Below are 18599 nucleotides of genomic sequence, written 5' to 3'. Positions count from 1 at the left end.
ATTTCTACTATTCCTACTTAATTTTAGAGAACCAGAACATTTTAAAATGTGCACTACAGCTTAACCCTAGTCTGTGTTCATTTAATTCTGACTGGTTGCATTGGAGCAGCTGAACCCATACTGGTAATGGAAGAAGTTAGTCTAGAGAGGTTCAAGAATGAGCTGAACTGTTTGATTCAGTAATACAGGTGTGTATGTGAGATACAGAATAATCAAAATTCCACTGTACCCACAAAGGTTATTAAAAAATTTTATTAACAGGAATGAAACAAAAGCTGTAAACAAGAGCCAGCAAAAACTAGAAGTGCTTGTAATGCTGAGTCCTTAGGCTTCTTTGAATGTACTAGCAATTCTTCATCACTTGATGGCAGTAAAGGCCCATGTAAAAAAGATGACAGAAAACAGTCTGAAGAGGGATTTAAAGGCAAGGTTAGTATGCAGGCATTACGAGACAAGTAGCATACAGGGAACTAGTTGGGTAGCGGTGGGTGTTGAGTGTCACTTAAAGTTAGGTGCATCATTGGGAAATGACACAAATACGGTTGGGATGTTTCTGCTGTATTAAAGTTAGCTCCCAAAAGGCATATTTAAAGCCCTTCAAAGGGTGGCATTTAAATCTTTCCTATTTAGATACGTTTTTTAATTGGTTTTGCTCCCACACTCAAGAAGGAAGGTAAAAGTTGTCAGCTTTTTCTTCAAGATGGCAAGATGCAAGGCTTCTGCCCTGCTAGAAAAAGGAAAGGCAACAACTCTGATAGAAGTGGAGTATCAGAAGCATACTGCTGATTCTTCTTCCCTTCCAGTAGACTACCTGTAGTTTTCAGGGTAGCGACTGGCACCTTAGGAGAAGAGCTGCTGTTACACTGCTAGGTTAATTCTCAAAATAAGGTGCTGAAGGCAGATTTGGGGAACAGATCCATGGTATTTGAACTGCTCGACTCCTCTCCTGTGCATCTCTGCTGGGCTGGCCCTTGCACAGCTGTGTAAGCTGTGATACCAAAAATACTGGTACTTTGTAAGGCCAGGGCTTACAGAAAATTCCACTCATCGTGGGGTTTTTTTAACTGCAGCCAGCAAGCTTATGTTAAACAGCCCAGGAAGAGAATGGAGGTGGTTGTAAGATAAGCAGCTTCATGTAAGAGATGCTAATTAAGTAGCAGATACAGGAGCACAGCAAAGCTTACCAAAGCAGCATGAAACAGTTTTACCCAGATTACTGCTCACTTCTCAGTGGTGCTCAATTAACTTGCAGATCGTTCCCTGTGTTGCAAAGTGCAAACAATTTTTAAGAGAGAAATTGTAGGCTAATGTAAAGCAGGCATGACCACTTTTCAGTGTGGGTGAATCTGAAGAGAGTTCTGCCATTTCACTGGATGTCTTCACTGCGGGATGGATGGATGGATTTTCTGCTCTCTGGTAAGAGCAGCTATGCAAATGCTGGCTGTCCCCTGGGATCTTCTGCAGGGGACACAGTGGCTCTTAGCATCTGAATGTGATCTCCCTGGTTAATGCCACAAAGGCCACCTGCCTGCCTGTTGAAGGTGCTGCAGCACTTGCTCTTCACTGGTCCTTGCTGTGGCCTTGGGTAATTGTTGGGGGAAAGAGTAAATGAGGCCTCGTTAATGTGAAACTTGAGGAGGCCTGACCGCTGTTTCCCCAAAGTCTATACTCGGTGCTGCCAGTAGGGAGCAGGCACTGTCCAATAATACACGCCTGTATAGTCCTGCTATGCTAGCACATGCAGCAAGGATCTGCTCTAGACTGTTCACTGTGAATAATTCCTGCAGGAACAGCCTTTCAACCGATAATCTCCTAAACTTTTGGAAGAACTGCTGCTTAGAGCTTCATCCACACTTTTAAATCAAAAAATGAAAAGATGTGCCTCTCTGTAAAAGCTATTTAAGAAAAAGTGCTGTGTTCTGAGTAGTATATTTTAGGACCCTTTCTCATACTGTTACCGTGCTGGACTTGCCTGAAAGAGCAGCTGTAAGTACCAGTTCTTTGTGCACTGCTCATTTTAACACAGCTGATGGAGGAAAAGTGCAACTCCGAGGACTCCTTTGCCTCATTGCCCGCCTGAATCCTGCGTGCCTCAAGCATGCAGCAGCTGCAGAGGGACTTTCCTGCGCTTAAAGAATGCAGGGTTGTAGCTCAAGCAAACACCCCAGGCAAGGCAGGGGGCAAGTATGTCTGAACTAACTGCTGATGAAGCCAACGCTTTGCTGGCATCTGGAAAGGGTCAACGGTTGATTTATTGTGTAGTGGACCATTTAAGGCAGTGCAGGGAGGTTCGATGGAACGGGTACCTGGATGTCATGCATGTGGAATCTGCAAATACCTGCAGCTTGAGAAAATTGCCAATGGCCAAACGTTTCATCCAAATTCACATTTATACTTAGAAGAGCAGTTGAAAGTGCCAAATGCCTAGCACAGAAATAAGGGGTGAGGATTCCACCAAAGAGTGCTGGCACAAGATTCTTAAACCTGTACAATCAATGCCTAGAGCATTCTCCTCCGCTTTCTTCAGTTAAAAGAACGAGCTATCCCAAGAGAACCCTGAAGATAACAAAGCAGTGTTGCAATCTAAAAATGCTATCACACTTACATTAAGGTATTCAGAATAAGCTGCAATACATTAGATTTCTTCTCAATTGAAATACTAGAAACTGCAGTAATGGAGAACCAATGCCTTTATCAAACAGATAGATAAACAGTTAGGAATTCTCTGTACAACAGATATGTTTGCAGGAGCTTACTCAAACAGACATCTAAGCTCTGCACAGAAAGGCAGAAATCTTCATCAAGGAAGGTATGTTACAACACGTGAAGGATTGACATAAGTAAGCAATTACAAAAATGGTTGCCTTGAAAACAAAGCTTTCCTATGTGCCCCAGGCCAAGAGGGTGAATTCGCCAAGAGGTGAATTCCAGGTATACGGGAGAAGAAAACTGAATTCAGGATATTTTCTTACCCAGCTGTTTGGGGAGAAGGCATTCTCCTTGGTCACGCAACACTTAGCTTTTTACAGCACTGTATTAACATTAAAGAACTCCCACAATGCTCCTTGCCGAGTATTACCCCCATTGAGCTGGTGGGGAAACAGGTCTAATGACTGCCCGTGGCCCTGGAAGGAGTTCTGACTTACGGCGAGGCCTGAGCCTCCACAAGTCTCCTCCTGAACCTCTACAGCGAACCTGTGTCAGGAGAGCAACTACGAGCAATCCAGGAGCGGACTGGCCTGCAGCGACTGGTGTGGGAAAGGCCTGTTTCCCTGGGGGGACCCGAAGCACTCGCAGTGTGCGATGAATGCTACAGGGGCTCGGACAGCAGCGCTTGGAACGTGGCTGCAGCACGGCCAGCGTCAGGGCTGGCTGGAAAGAGCTTTTTCTGCTACTGCTTTCATTCCACATGTCTCAGCTCACCTTTTATGCAGATACAGACACAACAGACAGACATGCACACACTGTCCACGAGGAGAGAGCGCGGCACATGAACACTTGGCATGAGTCTCTGTACAAATGCACCAAGCACATTAGGATCTGCAGCAGCCCGAGCCTCTTACTTCCTTCTTCACATAGTCATGGAGCTTGAATTTGGGCTCATTGGGCAGCTTCATGGACCTGTGCTTCAGTTCCCTGCAGGAAGGGGAAACAGAGGTTACTTTTCTGCCCAACAGTGGGACTCACAATGCAAGAAGCAAACCACCCAACGAGACGCCACCAGCACCGCCTACTTCTAAACTGCCTGGACCAGCTCTCAGTTGAACTATGATTTGGTCCAATGGTTTACTTAAATACCCACGGATGAGACATTTGGTAGTTCACGTGACATGGTTAAGTACTTTCCAGCACAGGAGCTTCAGGTGGGAGCCCAGAGAATAAAAAGGTGCATGATAATGCTAGCCTTCACCTTCAGTGGTTTTTAACTGGTTGTTCCTCAGAACTTGCTCTTGCAGCACTAGCTGATTTGAACAAAGATGTGAAGGGCACGTGAAGCGCTGTCTGATCCTTGGGTGCCTCCACGGGCGGTAATGCAGACCGCTGTGTCGGGGGTGGCTGAGCAGAGGGTTTGCCTGCCTGCGTAACAGCCTGTGCACTGGATAATCTGCCTGGCAGCGACTGGGGGGAACAGAGGACTTGTGCTGCTGTCACTTCCACGGGAAAGGCGTTCAGCATGGCAGGAGGACAGTTCACTTACTTTGCAATGGCTGTGAACGCTAATTCAACATTTAAGCCACTTTTTGCGCTGGTCTCCATAAAGGGCACTCCGTATTCCTGCAGGACAAGACATACGTGGCATCAGAAATGTCGCTCAATCTGTCCACAGGCACGCGAGCTCCTGGCTGCATGCAGAGCCCCAGCAAACCCAGCCAGCTCGGGGGGGGGGGGGGGGGGGGGAGGGCTGCAGCAGGGCTTTCAGAAGCTGGTTTGGGAGAGAAGAGCTCTTGCTGTGGCGGGTAGGAAAAAACCCAGGGAGGTTGCAAGGGTTCACAGCTAACATGTTTATTCTACAGAGCTTCAGAAATAACTTCAGAGGACAGCGAAGTGCAAAACAGTAGTGGAAGCATAAAGGCAGACCAGCAGACAAGAAGGGAGAAGAGAGCGAGATGAATAAAAGTGAAGCGCTCCCAGATGTATTTTGGGTTAGACTGGTCTCCAGCTAGCCACTGAGCTGGTATACTGTTCATCCCAAGTAAGAGCATGTAACAAGTGACCATTGTGGCACACAGACAACTCACATACCTTGGCTAATTTTTCTCCATCTTCCCTTTTCACCACTCTATCCTGGGCTGAATCCACCTACCAACAGTAACAACAAAGAACAATTTCAGATTATCTGGAAGGTCAGCGTTAGGCGATCTCCCCGTCCCCCTGCTTCCCCTCCTCATACCCTCCCTTGCCTCCATGCTCTCTCCCAAGCACAAACATTGAATTATTTTTTAACAGGAATCTTTTCTCCCATCCATATGTCCAAAAGAGCATCCTGGATGGCTGGAGACAGGAAGCCACAGGAGGACTGTGGCTGCATTCCCTCTCCCGTTCCAGGTATTGTCCTGCAAAGGCTCCATGGTCTATTGATCAGACAACGGGAGCCCTAGGAACCCGCTTTTAACTTAGCTTTGAACAACCTGTTCTGTTGCCTCGGTCTGCTCATTAGGACGGGGCAAGTCTGCGGTTGGGGGGAAGCACCCAGCAAAGCTTTGCTAACTCATGCCCATACCAGGCTTTGGGCTCGTTGGCTGAAAGTTCAGTCCTTGCAGAGCAATGGCCTTGGATCTCCTCTCGTCCTGCCTTTCTGCCACAGCCTGCACAGCTTTTCACATCTACAGCGCAAGCTGGAAAGGCAAGGTGAGGCTGCGGGGTGCCACGTCCTGGGAGACAGCACGTCTCCGGCTCTGGGAAGGCTCACGCACGCGTGAACTTCCCCGGGTTTCTGGGTGCTCGAACAGATGAGCAGGCCAGCATGTAAATCTCTGCTGCATGTGTGCTCAGATGGATTTGTGCCTCCCTATCAGGTTCATCTTCGTGGACCCGGGTGAGGCAGAAGAAAATGCTCACTTTCCTACATCAGCAAGGGGGGGAAAAACCAGCAGCACTGCAGCTACTCCTGCAAGGAGAAACCAGGAGGCTAAGTCGGGATTTGCAGGCTATGAGATCTGGATGAACACAAGAGAGATTCCTTCCATTTCAAATGCTTGGACTCAAATTCAGTATTCCCAGGAGGGATTTTGTAACGTTCTTGCCGCTCAGCTCTTGTGCACAAAGCAAGGCCATTCCGGCGGGGGGGGGGAAGCAAGGCAGCATGCAGGACTCAAGTCAGCTCCAACACACAAACCCCAGCTACGCTGCCCGGCCAGGGCCTGTGTCCACCAGCATACGGCCTCCAGCTACCCAAGGCTCACCCTAAGGAGCTCAGGTAAACGTGGCCTGGTGGCACCCAGCAACACCATGTTCAGGGGCTCCAAGCTTCGTACTGGGGAGAGGGAAGGTGGGAGCCGCTTGGATTTCAGCAAACAGAAATGGACATAGGAGAGCGGCTCCCCCCAGACTCGGAGTTCACAAACCTGAGAGCGAGCAGCAACCCCAGGACAGACAACAGGTTTCTGCATCTTCTTGCCTATGACCTACTGCTAACTAGGAATTATGTCCCCCATGGAGCCCCAGGAAGGCCCCTCTGCAGGAAGGGCACAGTCACAGATGGTGTCGGCAAGGCTCCCCGCTCCCAGGGGAACAGCATGCTGCTAGCTCCGCTTGGCAAATTCGTGCCACTGGCAGCAACGTGACCGCAAGGAAATGGGGCACCTTCCCAAGGGTGGCAGTGGCTCTGGAGACCTGATCCCCATAAGGGACAGGTTTCCCACCAGTGCAAACCCTTAATGCACTTCTGCAGCGTGGCTCCTGCTCCCGCTGTCGTGGGACCGTCGGGGGTCGCCCCCGCGGGAGGAAGAGGAGGCTCCAGCAAAGCCGTCAGCTCCCGCCAGGGCCTGGCTCACCTTGTTTCCCAGTAACATGAGGACCACGTCTTGCTGCGCATATTCATGAATCTCCGTCAGCCAAGCCTACGAGGGAAACAACCAGGGAGACCACACAGCGCGTTAGCAACAGCTCCGCGAGGAAGATGACGGGAGGGAAGCAGGCTGCAGCGGGGCCGGTTCCCAGGCCACCAGGAAACCTCCATGGAAATACCACCATAACCAAGCAACATGGGGGGCTCTGTACACATTTTGCTTGGACAAGGGGAGGAAATAGCTGGGAGGTAGAGGCGAAATGGCAAACCCAGCTCAGAAATTCAGCTGTGCGTGGCAGGAACTGCAGGGAGGGAGCAGCCAGGTCCCACAAATCACCTGCAAGTCAGCAGTACCCTGGGGAGAGGAGCTGCTGTGTCCAAACAAGCTGTGAGCAGTTAAAAAAACAACCTCCTTTTTTTAGGATGAGAAATCCACCGCAAACCACCCAGCGGTGGCAGTGACTTGGTCCCAGAAACACCCTTTCCCAAAGGGGCCCTGCTGGCTGCAGCGCCGAGGCCGAGCCCCGAGGGACCTGCTTTTCTGAGCAAACCCAGCATCCCACTCCAGCAGCCGAACGTGTCCCGTTTTTTCAAGGATGACGGCAGCCTTTCGACCCTGCTGCACGCTCAGTCTGATCACAGGCACTTGCAGGGCTTTAACCCAAGTTCCACCCTCGGTCGGGACATTAAGACTAAGCCTGCTCAGCGCTGCTTCTCTTTGCCCGCTGCGAGGCCTGAACCCCCATCCCACGCTCTTGGAAAGCTTTGTTATTGGGGAAAATCACCATCGTAACAGCAGAACAAGAAAATCCCCACGCCACAAGCGAGGGCTTTAATTTTCCTGCAGACGGAGAACGTCCTCCCGGGCCGTGTTGCAGCTGGGGATCTCTGCCAGCGTGCGCCATCCTCCGCGGCACGACGGGGGTGCAGCGTTACTACGTTATTAGCTCCGCGCTCCTCGCTACAGCTTTTTCTGAAATGCGCTCGCTCCACTGTTATTTAAAACCCCTCCATTTCCTGGTAGACCCTGGCTGAGCAGCGACTGTAACTGCTTTTCATTTCGGCATCGCCGCAGCGCTGCTCAGCCCAGCCCTCCACCAGAAACCATGAGAGCGAGCGCGCCGAAAGGCAGCGGGGAAACGAGAGCCCAGGTCCTGCAGGCGACGAGCTGCTGCGTTTTGGAGACCAGAGACGGCCAACGTTTGCAGATGCAGCTCGTTTTCCGTCATTTTATCAAAACCATCCAGCAAATGCCAAGCGCTTCCTGCCCGCGGTACCGGAGCAGGGCTGCTCGCTGCCTCCCAGCTGCAGACGGGGCCAAGTTACGCAGCGGAGCGAGATCTCCGAGCGATTTTCCACCTCATTGAAGGATCGCAACCTCAGCACAAAACCAGAGCCTGCCTAATGACCGACGCTCGCTCCATTACGCTCGGCAGCAGATGCCTCCCCTCGCGCCATCCGGCTCGTTAGGCTCCGCGCAGACGGGAAACACGGTCGTCAGCCAATGCCCAGTCCCACGCGCTGGCGCAGGGAACATCCCTGGTGCCAATGCTCACCGCGCCGGAGCGGGGCGCTGGGACGTGCCCGTCCTCCGCGGGGGCCTCGCGGGCCGCTCGGGCGCAGGGAGCTGGCAGCAGCGCGGGGCTGCCGCTGGAAGGAGCGCTCCAGAGCGGAGACGTCCCTGGGCAGCCCGGGGCATCCGACACAACAGAGCTGCCAGGGTGAAACCGCTGCAGGATCATCCCAGGAGGCAGCTGAGCTGGTGGCGTCACCCTGTGCCCGGCTTCGGATGCCACCGCAGCCCTTCCCAGCCCTCTGGCACGGCACAACCGTGCAGGAGCGCGGCGGCTCGCAGGAGACGTACACCACATTCTCCGCGTCCAGAACATCAGCAATTACGTCCTGTTCACTCAGGGCTAATTGCTCCCTGCCTTGCTGGGCCTCATAAAACTCCTGCTCGCGATGGCTTAGCTGGCCCGGGGGTGGCCAGCGGCTCCATGCGCCCGGGACGCTCGCCGCCGGCTGCCTCCCTCCTGCTGCGCCGGGCAGCGAACGCAGACGCCCGCACCGCCGGGGAGCCGGCGTCCTGCTCCCCCGGCCGGCACTGCAGCGGACCCGGGGGGGGGATATCGGCCCAAAGTAAGGCCCTTCTGCCCCCTGCTCCGCCCCAGCGGCCGCCCCTCGCTCGCACTCCTCTGCTGAATTTACCAACCCCCCGGGGAGGGACCCTGCGCGCACCTCGGCCGCCGGCCCCGCTGCAAGCCCCAGGGCACCCCGCTTCCGCAGGGGGCCGGAGGGCTGCGGCTGCTGCAAAAGCCACCAGCCCCAGCACCAAGCCACGTCTGCGGTCCCCAGCACCCTCCTGGGCTGCCCCGGCCCCCTGCCACGCAGCGGGACACTTCACCGCGTGATGCTGGGGACAGGGGACGCAGGTGACACAGCTCCCACAGCAGAGACTGGATAGATCTCACCAAAACTCCACGGGAGTTTTGATTAAAAAACCCTGCTACCTGCTGGGATTTACTCCTCCCACGTCACCGGAGCTGCCTGTTGTGCCCGAGTAATAAAAATGGGCAACTTCCCGCCAGACTCTTGCACCGCAGACCTTTAACGGGCTGCAGCGATCCTAACCCGGCAGAGAAATTAAGTCTTTTTGACTGAGCAGGGGGCAGAGATTGGAAGTGGCTTTGCGATGCTGAGGAGCAGCTTCACTCCCACGTATTTTCCTCCTGTCTCTGGAAATTAAAATCTCTGCTCTCGTGCAGAAAGCACCATGCCACCGGTGAGGCCCCCGGGAAGGGGCATGCTCCGCCGGGGCGAGGGATGGATGCCAATGCCACAGGGACAACCGTGCGGAGACGAGCCCACGCGGGAGACGAGCCCGTTTCCCCCATCCACCTGCAGTGTTTCTATGCAGCCACCCTGCAGCACGGGCCAGCGCACGGCCCCGCGGAGCATCCCCGTGCCGAGGCCCGCGGTGGCTCCCCGGCGTCCGGCTTCCCTCGCAGTTCAAGCCTCAGCCGATGGGATGCAAAGGTGGAAGAGACACGAGGGGAGCACCTCGTTCATTAAATCTGGCAGTGCTAATTTACTCGGAGCAAGTTTCCCAGGTTAGGCTGCAATTATACACAGCATAAATTTGCTGCTGAAGTGAATCCGTCACCTCCCTTATTTGCTAGGGAAGAGCAAACATCTGCACGTCCTCCGGCGTCTCGGAAGCAGACCTGCTTCCAGACAGGTGCTCAGCATTAATCCCACCCTGTTTGGAAACGGCGACAGCTCAAGTCACCAGCATGGCACCCTCGGAGGCAACCGGCCTCCAGCCTTGCCGGCCGCCGGAGCCGCGGGCATCCTCGGCCGAGCCCTGGGGCAGAGCCGAGAGGTCGGGGCCCTGCTGGGAGCTGCCTGCGAAACCTCACCGGGAAAATCAACTAAACCAGCCTGGAACCCCCCCGCGCTGCCTCAAAACCACGGGGACGGGCAGGAGAGGCGCCGCACGCACCTGGATGTTGTCAAACGAAGCCTTGTTGGTGACGTCGTAGAGCAGTAACAAGGCTGCGGAGAGAGGGAAGGTCCGTTAGCGCCGGCGAGTGCCTGCCGCGGCGCCGGGGCCGTGACGCCACGACGAGGGGGAACCGCGCGGGGAAGCGGCGCGGCGTTTGCCCGGGGCAGCTGACGGCAGGGCTGCGGCTGGCGGCGGCCGTCCTTACCGTGGGCGTCGCGGTAGTAAGCGTGCGTGACGCTGCGGAAACGCTCCTGCCCAGCCGTGTCCCAGATCTGGAAGGCACAAGCGGAGGGGAGAGGTGAGACACAACCGAACCTTTGGAAAATAAATATAAGACCAAATAGCACACGGTATCCCCAGAAAGCGCCCTCAGCGTTTCCCTTTTAGCAACAGTCCAGGGTCTGCTCTGTTTGCACGCGATTCATTTGCAGCAGAGGAGGGCACTTACAGGGACAACAACAGGAAAAGTGACAAGCGCAATCAGTATTTAAGAGGCACCTCCTGGTTCTCCAGCCCATCTGACCGCAGAGACGCCGGCGCGTGACAAAGGGTTTACAAGGCATCCTTAATCGGAAAATCCATCCTCCAGATGGATGCGCGGGGACCCGCTAATTTAATTCATCAGTTTTTAATGCAGCGATATGTTTCCAGAGCGACACGCTCCTATCGGGGGAAGAACGGCACTAACGTCGTTATTTAGCTTCTGGCAAAGAGGTCGGAGAAACAGGCGGATCTCAGGGGGCCGGAGGAGCGCGGGCTGCTGGCAGGGAGCGCGTCTCGTTAGGGGACGCGCGGGCGGCCTCCCGGCCCCGCTCTCCCGCCCTCGCGGCCGGCGTGGCTTCGAGCCTGCAGAGCGGGCCCTGCACAGGCCGCGGCTGCGGTTTCGAGGAGCCGCGAGCCCCGTTACTTCTGCAGTTCGGAAACCAGGAACCCGCCCAGAAACCCCAGGCGGAAGCACTCGCGGCCCCACTTCAACCTCAGCTGCTCCAGTCGCCGCCTGCAGTCGCCGAGCGATAACGAGACGGACCGGGCTGACGCGCAGGGCCAGCTCGGAAAATCATCTCCTTCCTTGGAAACGCGTCGGCGCAGCCCTCACGCTTCCCCCGGAGCAGAGGCAGCCCCAGGGCTTCAATTAGGCTCACTTGGAGGAGACGGAGCAGCCGAAACGGCTGCTAAGGCGATTCCCGCTCCGGGGAGAGCGGAGGTGCCAGGAGGGCTCAGGGTGGGAGACGCGACGGCAGCTCTGCAAGCAAAGGATCGAGATTGGCACGACCTGCTCTGGGGGCTGCTCGTTCGCGACGCCCGGCCCGAGCCCCGCAGAGGGTTCGGCCGAGCCCCCGGGGCCCGAGGGGGGCGAGGGAGCTGCCACGGCGGCAGCGAGCCGCGGGAAACCCACCTGCAGCTTCACCTTCACCCCATCCACCGTCAGGACTTTGTTCTGGAAGAGAGAAGAGAAACAGCGATGAGGGGAGAGCGCGCTGCCCGGCGGATCGCGGGGTGCATGCTGGCTTCCCGCAGCCGGCGGGATCCCCTGTGCATCCCTGTGGCCGGCAGGAGCAGCGGGATCCCCTGTGCATCCCCATGGCCGGCGGGATCCCCTCTGCATCCCCGCAGCCAGCGGGATCCCCTCCGCATCCCTGTGGCTGGCAGGAGCAGCAGGATCCCCTGTGCATCCCCGCGGCCGGCAGGATCCCCTCCACATCCCCGCTGGCGCCTTGTCCCTACATCTGGCCATTTCCTTGGCTGGGCTTTTACCCCAAGGCTTCAAAAACGCCCCCACCAGCAAAGCCACGCATTCGTCGGCATCTCCCAGGGAGCTTTCGTTCCCGGTGCCCGCAGGGGAACGTCACCGGGTCCTTCCTCCTCCTCCTCCGCTTCTCGCACGCACACGGGGCAGGAAAACCACAGGCACCTTCCCATCCCGCATCGCCGCGGAAGGACTTGAACACCGCGCAGCCGCGACGAACCACCCCACAGCCGAGGAGCGGGGCGGCACGCGGCACCGACCCGGCATCCCCGGACCGCAGCGAGCTGGGGGCATCCCGGTCGCGGCGGGGCCGTGCCGGGTGCTGGGGGCCGAGCGTGCAGCGGCTGCGCCCTGCGCGGGGAGGGACGCCCACTGCCTGCTGCCCGCCTGCATCCGGCACCCGCGCAGGTGTTGCGTTTATTCATGATTTTCTCTCCTCGTTTTTAGGCTTGCGTAACCCGCTCACGCCGCCCGCTGGAGCGATGCGCGGGCGGCTCAGGGAGACGATCGTTTCCTACGCCTGCTGCAAGGTACACGTATTTGGATGCTTAAATCTTAGCGCGACGCTGATTTGCAGGTTTGTGCACGGCTCAGGCTAGAAGACCTCTGGCAATAAATTAACGAGCACCAGCATCCCGTCCTAACGGCCTTCAAAAGACGCAGCTAACCACTCCGTATTCAGTTAGCAGCTTAAAAATAACTCCTCTTCCTGCCATTTTTACCAGGGTTTCTCCCAGCAAGCACCGGTTTCTCTCTCTCAACCTTTTCTCGTTTTCGATCCGTCCACCGGCTCCTGGCACGGCTCCCTGTCCGGCGGCTCTCCGGGGCGTCCCGGCGTCCCGCAGCGCCGTTGCTCCATCCCTCCCAGACAGACGGTATCACAGCAGACGGGCCGCATTACTATTGCTAATTTTTGAGATGCTGCATTGCTGTTCTCACTTTTAAGACGCGGCCTCGCAGTTCGCGTGCCCGTGCTGCTGCACGGTGCTTCCTCGCAGCAGCCCCAGGCGCTCTCGGGCACGACGAACCGGGCGCACGGAGCCGTAACTCCGCGCGGCTTGGCTGCGGAGCCCAGCGCTCAGTGGAGCCCTGCGCCGCGGCTCCCGGCATGTCCAAAGCCTTTCCGCTACCTCGGAGCGGTTCTGACCGAGCCAATGCCGCCCTCTCCGCCCGCGCAGACCCCGGCGGGTATTTACCTGTTTTACGTAACTACTGAGGACTCTTTTCTTTTTTTTTTTTAAAGCTCTTGAAGTCCTTCCAGACCGGCAGACGAAACAGCCTGGAAAGGCGCCTTTCCAAAATGAATTTGCTCCCCCGCTTGGACAGCAGAAACTGCATTATAGAAAATAACTCGTTTTTCCCCATTTCCCGCTGCGAGCTCCCAGACGTGACTCTCAAATCATCCGCTGGGTCAGCCGAGCGTTGCCGGCTGCTCGGATCCTCGCTCTGGTTTTCAAAGCCAGCAGGAAACTTCTTGCAACTGCCTGGAGGAGCCCTGCACCTCGCGGGCGCCGGGGCCGCTCGGCAGCGACCGGCGGCCCGACGAGCTGCACCGAGCCAATCGAAACGGGGCCTGAAGAGGAAGCGGTCCCGCGCCGTGCACCGCGCTCTCCCGCATGGAGCCTCTCCTCAGCGTCTCCGTACACGCAAACAAGCGGGAGCCATCCAAGAGCGGCCCCGGCACGCCAGATGCTCTCTGCGGCTCCCCCGCAGCGGAGCCATCCTCACGCGCCGCATGCAAACCTGCAGCAATTACCAGGCGCCGCGGGAGGCCAGCGCCAGGCGCGTGCCGCCATCCCGGCACAGCGGCCGCCGGCGGGATCCTTCGGTTTTATTTTGACGTTTTTAATTAGGCCAGAGGTAGCAGCTCATCTGCCGCGCGTCCGCGCTCGCGGAGCGGCAGGAACAAGGACGAGCAGGAGAGGCCGGGAGCGGCTGAGCGCGCTAAATTTACCCAGGCTGCTAAAGCAGGCCCGGGGGAGCGGGAGCGCGGTTTATAAATACCTCCCGAGGCAGCAGCCCGGATGAGGGAGCGGAGCGATTCACCGCCCCGGCAGCGGTAAAAATAGGAGCGGAGGCCGGCGGCTGGGGAGGAAGGCCGAGGCTGCGAGGGGAAGCGCTGGCAGCATCCTGCCCTCAAACTCATCCTGCCTTCAAACTTTTTTTTTTTTTCCCAAAGGACCATGTTCCAGGCAAATACTAAGAAAGGAAGGTGTTATTCAAATGCATACATGCACACGCACATGCACACGCACATGCACACGCACACACATGCACACGCACCGAGCGGCTGCAGTGCAGCTGCGAACACTGCAAACCAAACGGCGCTGAGGGCCGGTGGAGAGCGCCGACGGTCCCCAGCGCTTTGCAGCCTCGCCGGCCGGTCCCGCAGCTCGGCAGCGCCGCGATGCCGCGGGAGCACCGCGGTCCGGTCCGGCCCCACAGCGCCCCGCTGCCCTTGGCTGAGGATTTCTCCCCACGCACCGCTGGGCCACGACCGGGCAGGAGGCTGCAGCGTGTCGGGGCTGCAGGGAGCGACGAGGATGCAGCGAGCCGGGCCTCCCTGGGAGCGAAGGGGCCGAGCTTTGCCGCTTTCGGCCCCAGGACGCAGCAAGACCCGTGCAATCGTGGGTGAGAGCAGCTCGGCGGCGCGGCGCTGCAACGCGAAAGCCGGACGAGCGGAGCCGGCGCTGCAGGGCGCTGCGCTCCGGCTCTGCGCCGTCCCAAACCAAACACACATGGGCGACCGGAGCTGCCCATAGCAGAGCCCAAGTCTGGGACGCGGCCTGAAATAAATAACCCCCCCCCCAAGCCAACGACCAGCCAGGCCCTGGGCCGGCAGCCCTAAAGACACCGTCTCCGGCCGCCTCCTGCCCAGGGGGAAATTCCCTGCGCCCGGGACCGCGATGAGCTTTACGCCAAACACCCCCTCGCGAGGGACGAGCTTCGCGCCCAGCCCGGCGGCCCTGTCGCTCCGGGTGTTTTCTGCCGATTAAAAATGGAACAGATTCAAGGACAAAGTCACATTAAGCCCCTCCAGTCTTATTGCTTTCCACAAAAATTCATTAAAGGCAGCAGGAGGGACCTGAATTACGGGTAAAGCAGGGCAGGTTTTCAGAGCGCCCGCCACCAAGCCAGGGACCGCCGCGGGCACGGCCCCGGCTGGCTGCATCCGGGCGGCCGCGAGCACCCGCTGCCGAAGCGGCACCCGGCCGGCCACACGCAACACGATGCATTAGGTGCCAGCACGCGTTTGCTGGCAGACTCTAAAGAGTTGGTAAAACATCAAAATATCAAGAGAGGACACTGTTGGGGTGCCGGAGCCAAAACCCTCAGACTTAATCTGGCCAAAGCACCCTCCATAGCGAAGATGCGCGCGTTTTTAACATGTGGTTTGGCCAAGGAGTCGGAGCAGCAAAGGGAGGGTGTGGAAATGGGCAGGCAAGACAGCAAGCGGTGCAGCGGCCACGTCGCAGCGGCCACGTCGCAGCAGCGTGCAGAGCCGGCCCCGTCGCCCGCCCCCACCCGGGAGGTCCCCAGGAGCGGGGCAGGCCCCGGCACACCGGCTCCCGCCGGAGCATCGCCTCCAGCGGCACCCGGAGCCCCGCGAGGCCGCGGGTCGGGCAGCACCGGTGCAAAGCCCCGTGCGCCGCTTCGCCCCCGCCCGAGCCTCGGTATCGCTAATTCAATATCCGCGTGTGTGTAATTTGCCTGGTTTAGCATGTAAAATACTTCACAATAATTGCACGCTTTTTTTCCAGGATGTCTGCTGGCTTCTTCTTTTTAATTAGCCCTGCCGCGGGCGAGGGGGGCGTGCACCGCCGCGCGAGGGGTAACGCCGCGCCGGGGAGCGGCGGCTTGCCAAGAGCTCCACGAGCGCCGGGGAGCAGCGGCAGCTGGCTCGCGGACTGCTGCAAGGCGCCTGGCGCTGGGGAGGCGGTGCGGGGGCCGGCAGACGCTCGGCGAGGCCGGGCGCAGGAGCCGAGCCCTCGCAGCAGCCCCCGAGGGCCGGGGCCACGCGCTGCAAAGCGCAGCAGAAGGGCTGCGCTTCGCCCTTCGCAAAACGGCAGGAGGGCGCCGAGGGGCTCCGTTAAAAGAGCAAAAAAGCCTTCCCGGCTACGACGGCGCAGGCAGCAGCTCTCGCCCGGCTCCTCCCAATCGGCTCTTCTTTAAGTTAGCTTAGTCGCTGCAAAGAAGCAAAAATGAACGCGAAGGTTCCATCACGGAGCAGCCGCAGCTGTAAACAAACAGCTGGGCACAGCCAGTTCCTACTAAATATTTCATAACCGAAACCTCATTGCTTGATGAGAGAAAAAAAAAAAAATCCGTACTGGCAGGCAAAGGTAATTTCTTAGAGAGACAGGCAGCTTGCGGCCGTCTGGAGCGTGACAGCCGGAGCCGCCGGGCGCAGGCAGGCGGGCGGCTGGGGCTGACGTCTGCCGCGCCGGCGAGCCCGGCCCCGGGCACCCGCCGGGACGGCACAGCCAGCGGCACCGCCCGCGCCCCGGCACGTTTCCTGCCCTGAGCCGACGCGCGAACGCAACCCGGTTTGCGAGGATGCGGGGCCGCGGCAGCCCGGCCTCGAGCCGGCGCCCCGGGAAGCTGCGGGTCCCGCGAGAGCCGCCGCTCTCGTCCGCGAGCCGATCTGCAAACAGAGGGTTTCGCCGTTTGGCACGTTCGAGCCGGGAACCCAGGCGCCGGCTGCAGCTCGCGCTCGACGCCGGGGCCCGTCGCCCCCCCGGGAAACGGGAGGGATTTTGCTCCCCGCAAGCCAGACCCGAGCTGGGAACCCCGCGCTGGGGGTGAGCCGGGGGCTGCAACGTCTCGCCGAGACTGGAGACGGGGATAACGGAGAGGCTGGGGAAGCACAGCCCTAACGCCCGCCACGGAGCGGCACGGATGCGATGCCGGCTCGCGTGCCGGAGCCCATCCGTGTCCACGCCGCCCGGCACGCAAACCCCGCGCTCCCTGGGCCTGGAGCCAGGGAAGAGCTTTCCCGGACACGTCTCCCATCCAGTTTGCACGCGCCGGGCTCAAGCGAGAGAAATTAAACGCTCCGTAGAGCGCTTCATTAAATCTGCGTCTCCGACTGCGGCCGGGACGCCATCCGTCAGCGCGAGAGCGGCAGGGCGTGCAGGGAAGGCACGGCACCGGCGTTCCTCATCTCCGGGGAGCGAGGAGCAGCCGCCGCCTCCGCTCGAGAGCCGTCTTCCCCGGTGCTTCGGGTTGCCTGCTCGGTGCCCGGGAAGCGGCCGCGCTCCCGGTTTTCGGCAGACCCCGCGCCGGTGAGGAAAACGCGCCACGTTTCCACGTTGGCTCCGGGAGCTCTTCATCCGTCTGGCGCAGGATTGGCGATACGCCGTGACCGCCGGTGCCTTTGCGGGGGCGCCCGGCACCCAAAATACAGGCCACGGCCGGCAGACAAACCCCCCCCCCCCCCGGAGCAACGGCACGTGTCCCTGCGCCCGCTCGCTGCGGCACGGCCTCCGAGGTGGTGGCCGACTTCTGGAGCAGCTTAATTAAAAGCACAGCTAACGGCAGCAGGATTCACACTAATTACCACTGACCTACATTTTAAGCGGGGGGGGGGGAGGGAATACTTCAACCTAATTAAAATCTGGAGGAACAGCGAGGAGGTGCGGACCTGGGCGCGGGAAAAGCAGATCCCACGGGGTCTCGGTGCGAAACAGAGCAGAGCTGCAGGGCTAACGCTTGCAGAGTCCTGTTTTCCCGTGGGGATCGACCCGCCGGGGTGCAGCCAGCGGCATGGCCTCGAGGCCGAGATGTGCCCGGCCGGACAGGGCAGGGAGCGCGCGGGAGCCCTGCTAACGCCGCCCTGCACCCTGCACCCTGCTCCGGCACCGCCGCGCTGGGTCAGGCGCCTCCCGGAGAGGAGGGGACAGTGCTAGCGAGGTGACGCTCAACTCCCGCGCGCATTCGAGCCTTGCCGAGAGCCGGCTCCCGCGCGTCGGACCACCAGGAAAGGGTTTTAGCAAAGCAGGTACGGAGCAGGCGGAGAAGTCGCAGCCCAATTAGTCCCCAAGCCCCGTCCGCACGTTCTGGAGCACTTACCCACCAAAGCGCCTCGTGCGGCTGGATTTTCCTCGGAAAGGAGAGGCGGGATGTTCTCGCTCATCTGCTTCACGGCCATTCACGCAAAAACAACGCAAGCAAGCACAGGTCAATGGCAAAACTTGGGTGCAAAAAGGAAAAGCATGGGGAAAGGCAGCGAAGCACCAGGCAGAAGGGGCTTCCTCCTCTTCCTCCTCCTCCTCGCGGTTCGGATGCGCAGCGGCACGGAGCAGGCAGCGACCCTGCCGGCACGGCAGCCCCAAACAGGGACACCCTGGCTGCGCCGTTTCAGGAGGCCACCTCCAAACGCCGCAGAGGAAACGCGCAATAGGCACAAGCTCCCGCCGCCCTGCCCCAGGAACGAGGCAAAGAGCCTTTTCCCAGCTTCCTTTTTTTAAGGACCTGTAGTTCAATTCCATGCTCGCTGCCCTCAAACAACACAGCTGGCTTTTTTAATTAACCCATAATAAGCATCCAAAGACAAAAAAGAGTCATGTTTCAACGTACTGCAATATGCAACACGCTGCGCTTGCACTGCGGCTCCCGCAGGCAGAGAGCAGGGGTGTTTTGCCGTTTATGATTTGTTCCTAATCTTGCCTAGTTTAATACAATCGAGGCAATATTCACAACATGCCACCTGCTACACAGCAGCAGGCAGCGCAGGCTGTCCGCGACCTTAACTCCATTCCAGGCGTTGCAATCCCATGAAAGCAGTTTTTACATGCCGTTTTCACTGGGGCTTTGAAAGTGTTATTAAATTTTTTTTT

General features: G+C 58.4%; 1 protein-coding gene across 1 annotated transcript in view; it reads right to left on the bottom strand.

Annotated features, from left to right (window-relative positions):
- Positions 1-236: 236 nt before the first annotated feature.
- The window catches only part of RAB26 (RAB26, member RAS oncogene family), a 42191-nt gene continuing 23828 nt past the window's right edge, over positions 237-18599 (bottom strand). The window contains exons 3-9 of the mRNA XM_067306464.1: positions 11410-11451; positions 10219-10285; positions 10011-10063; positions 6495-6560; positions 4744-4800; positions 4199-4275; positions 237-3636 (exon numbers count right to left, since the gene is read on the bottom strand). Coding sequence (XP_067162565.1) covers positions 3534-3636; positions 4199-4275; positions 4744-4800; positions 6495-6560; positions 10011-10063; positions 10219-10285; positions 11410-11451 — 465 coding nt within the window. The 3' untranslated portion in view covers positions 237-3533. The remainder of the gene's footprint in view (positions 3637-4198; positions 4276-4743; positions 4801-6494; positions 6561-10010; positions 10064-10218; positions 10286-11409; positions 11452-18599) is intronic.

The sequence above is a fragment of the Apteryx mantelli genome, chromosome 16 (assembly GCF_036417845.1).
Source record: "Apteryx mantelli isolate bAptMan1 chromosome 16, bAptMan1.hap1, whole genome shotgun sequence".
In the NCBI taxonomy this organism is placed as follows: Eukaryota; Metazoa; Chordata; class Aves; order Apterygiformes; family Apterygidae; genus Apteryx; species Apteryx mantelli.
The sequence above is the reverse complement of the archived record's forward strand: the minus strand, read 5'-3'. Positions and strand labels throughout refer to the sequence as shown.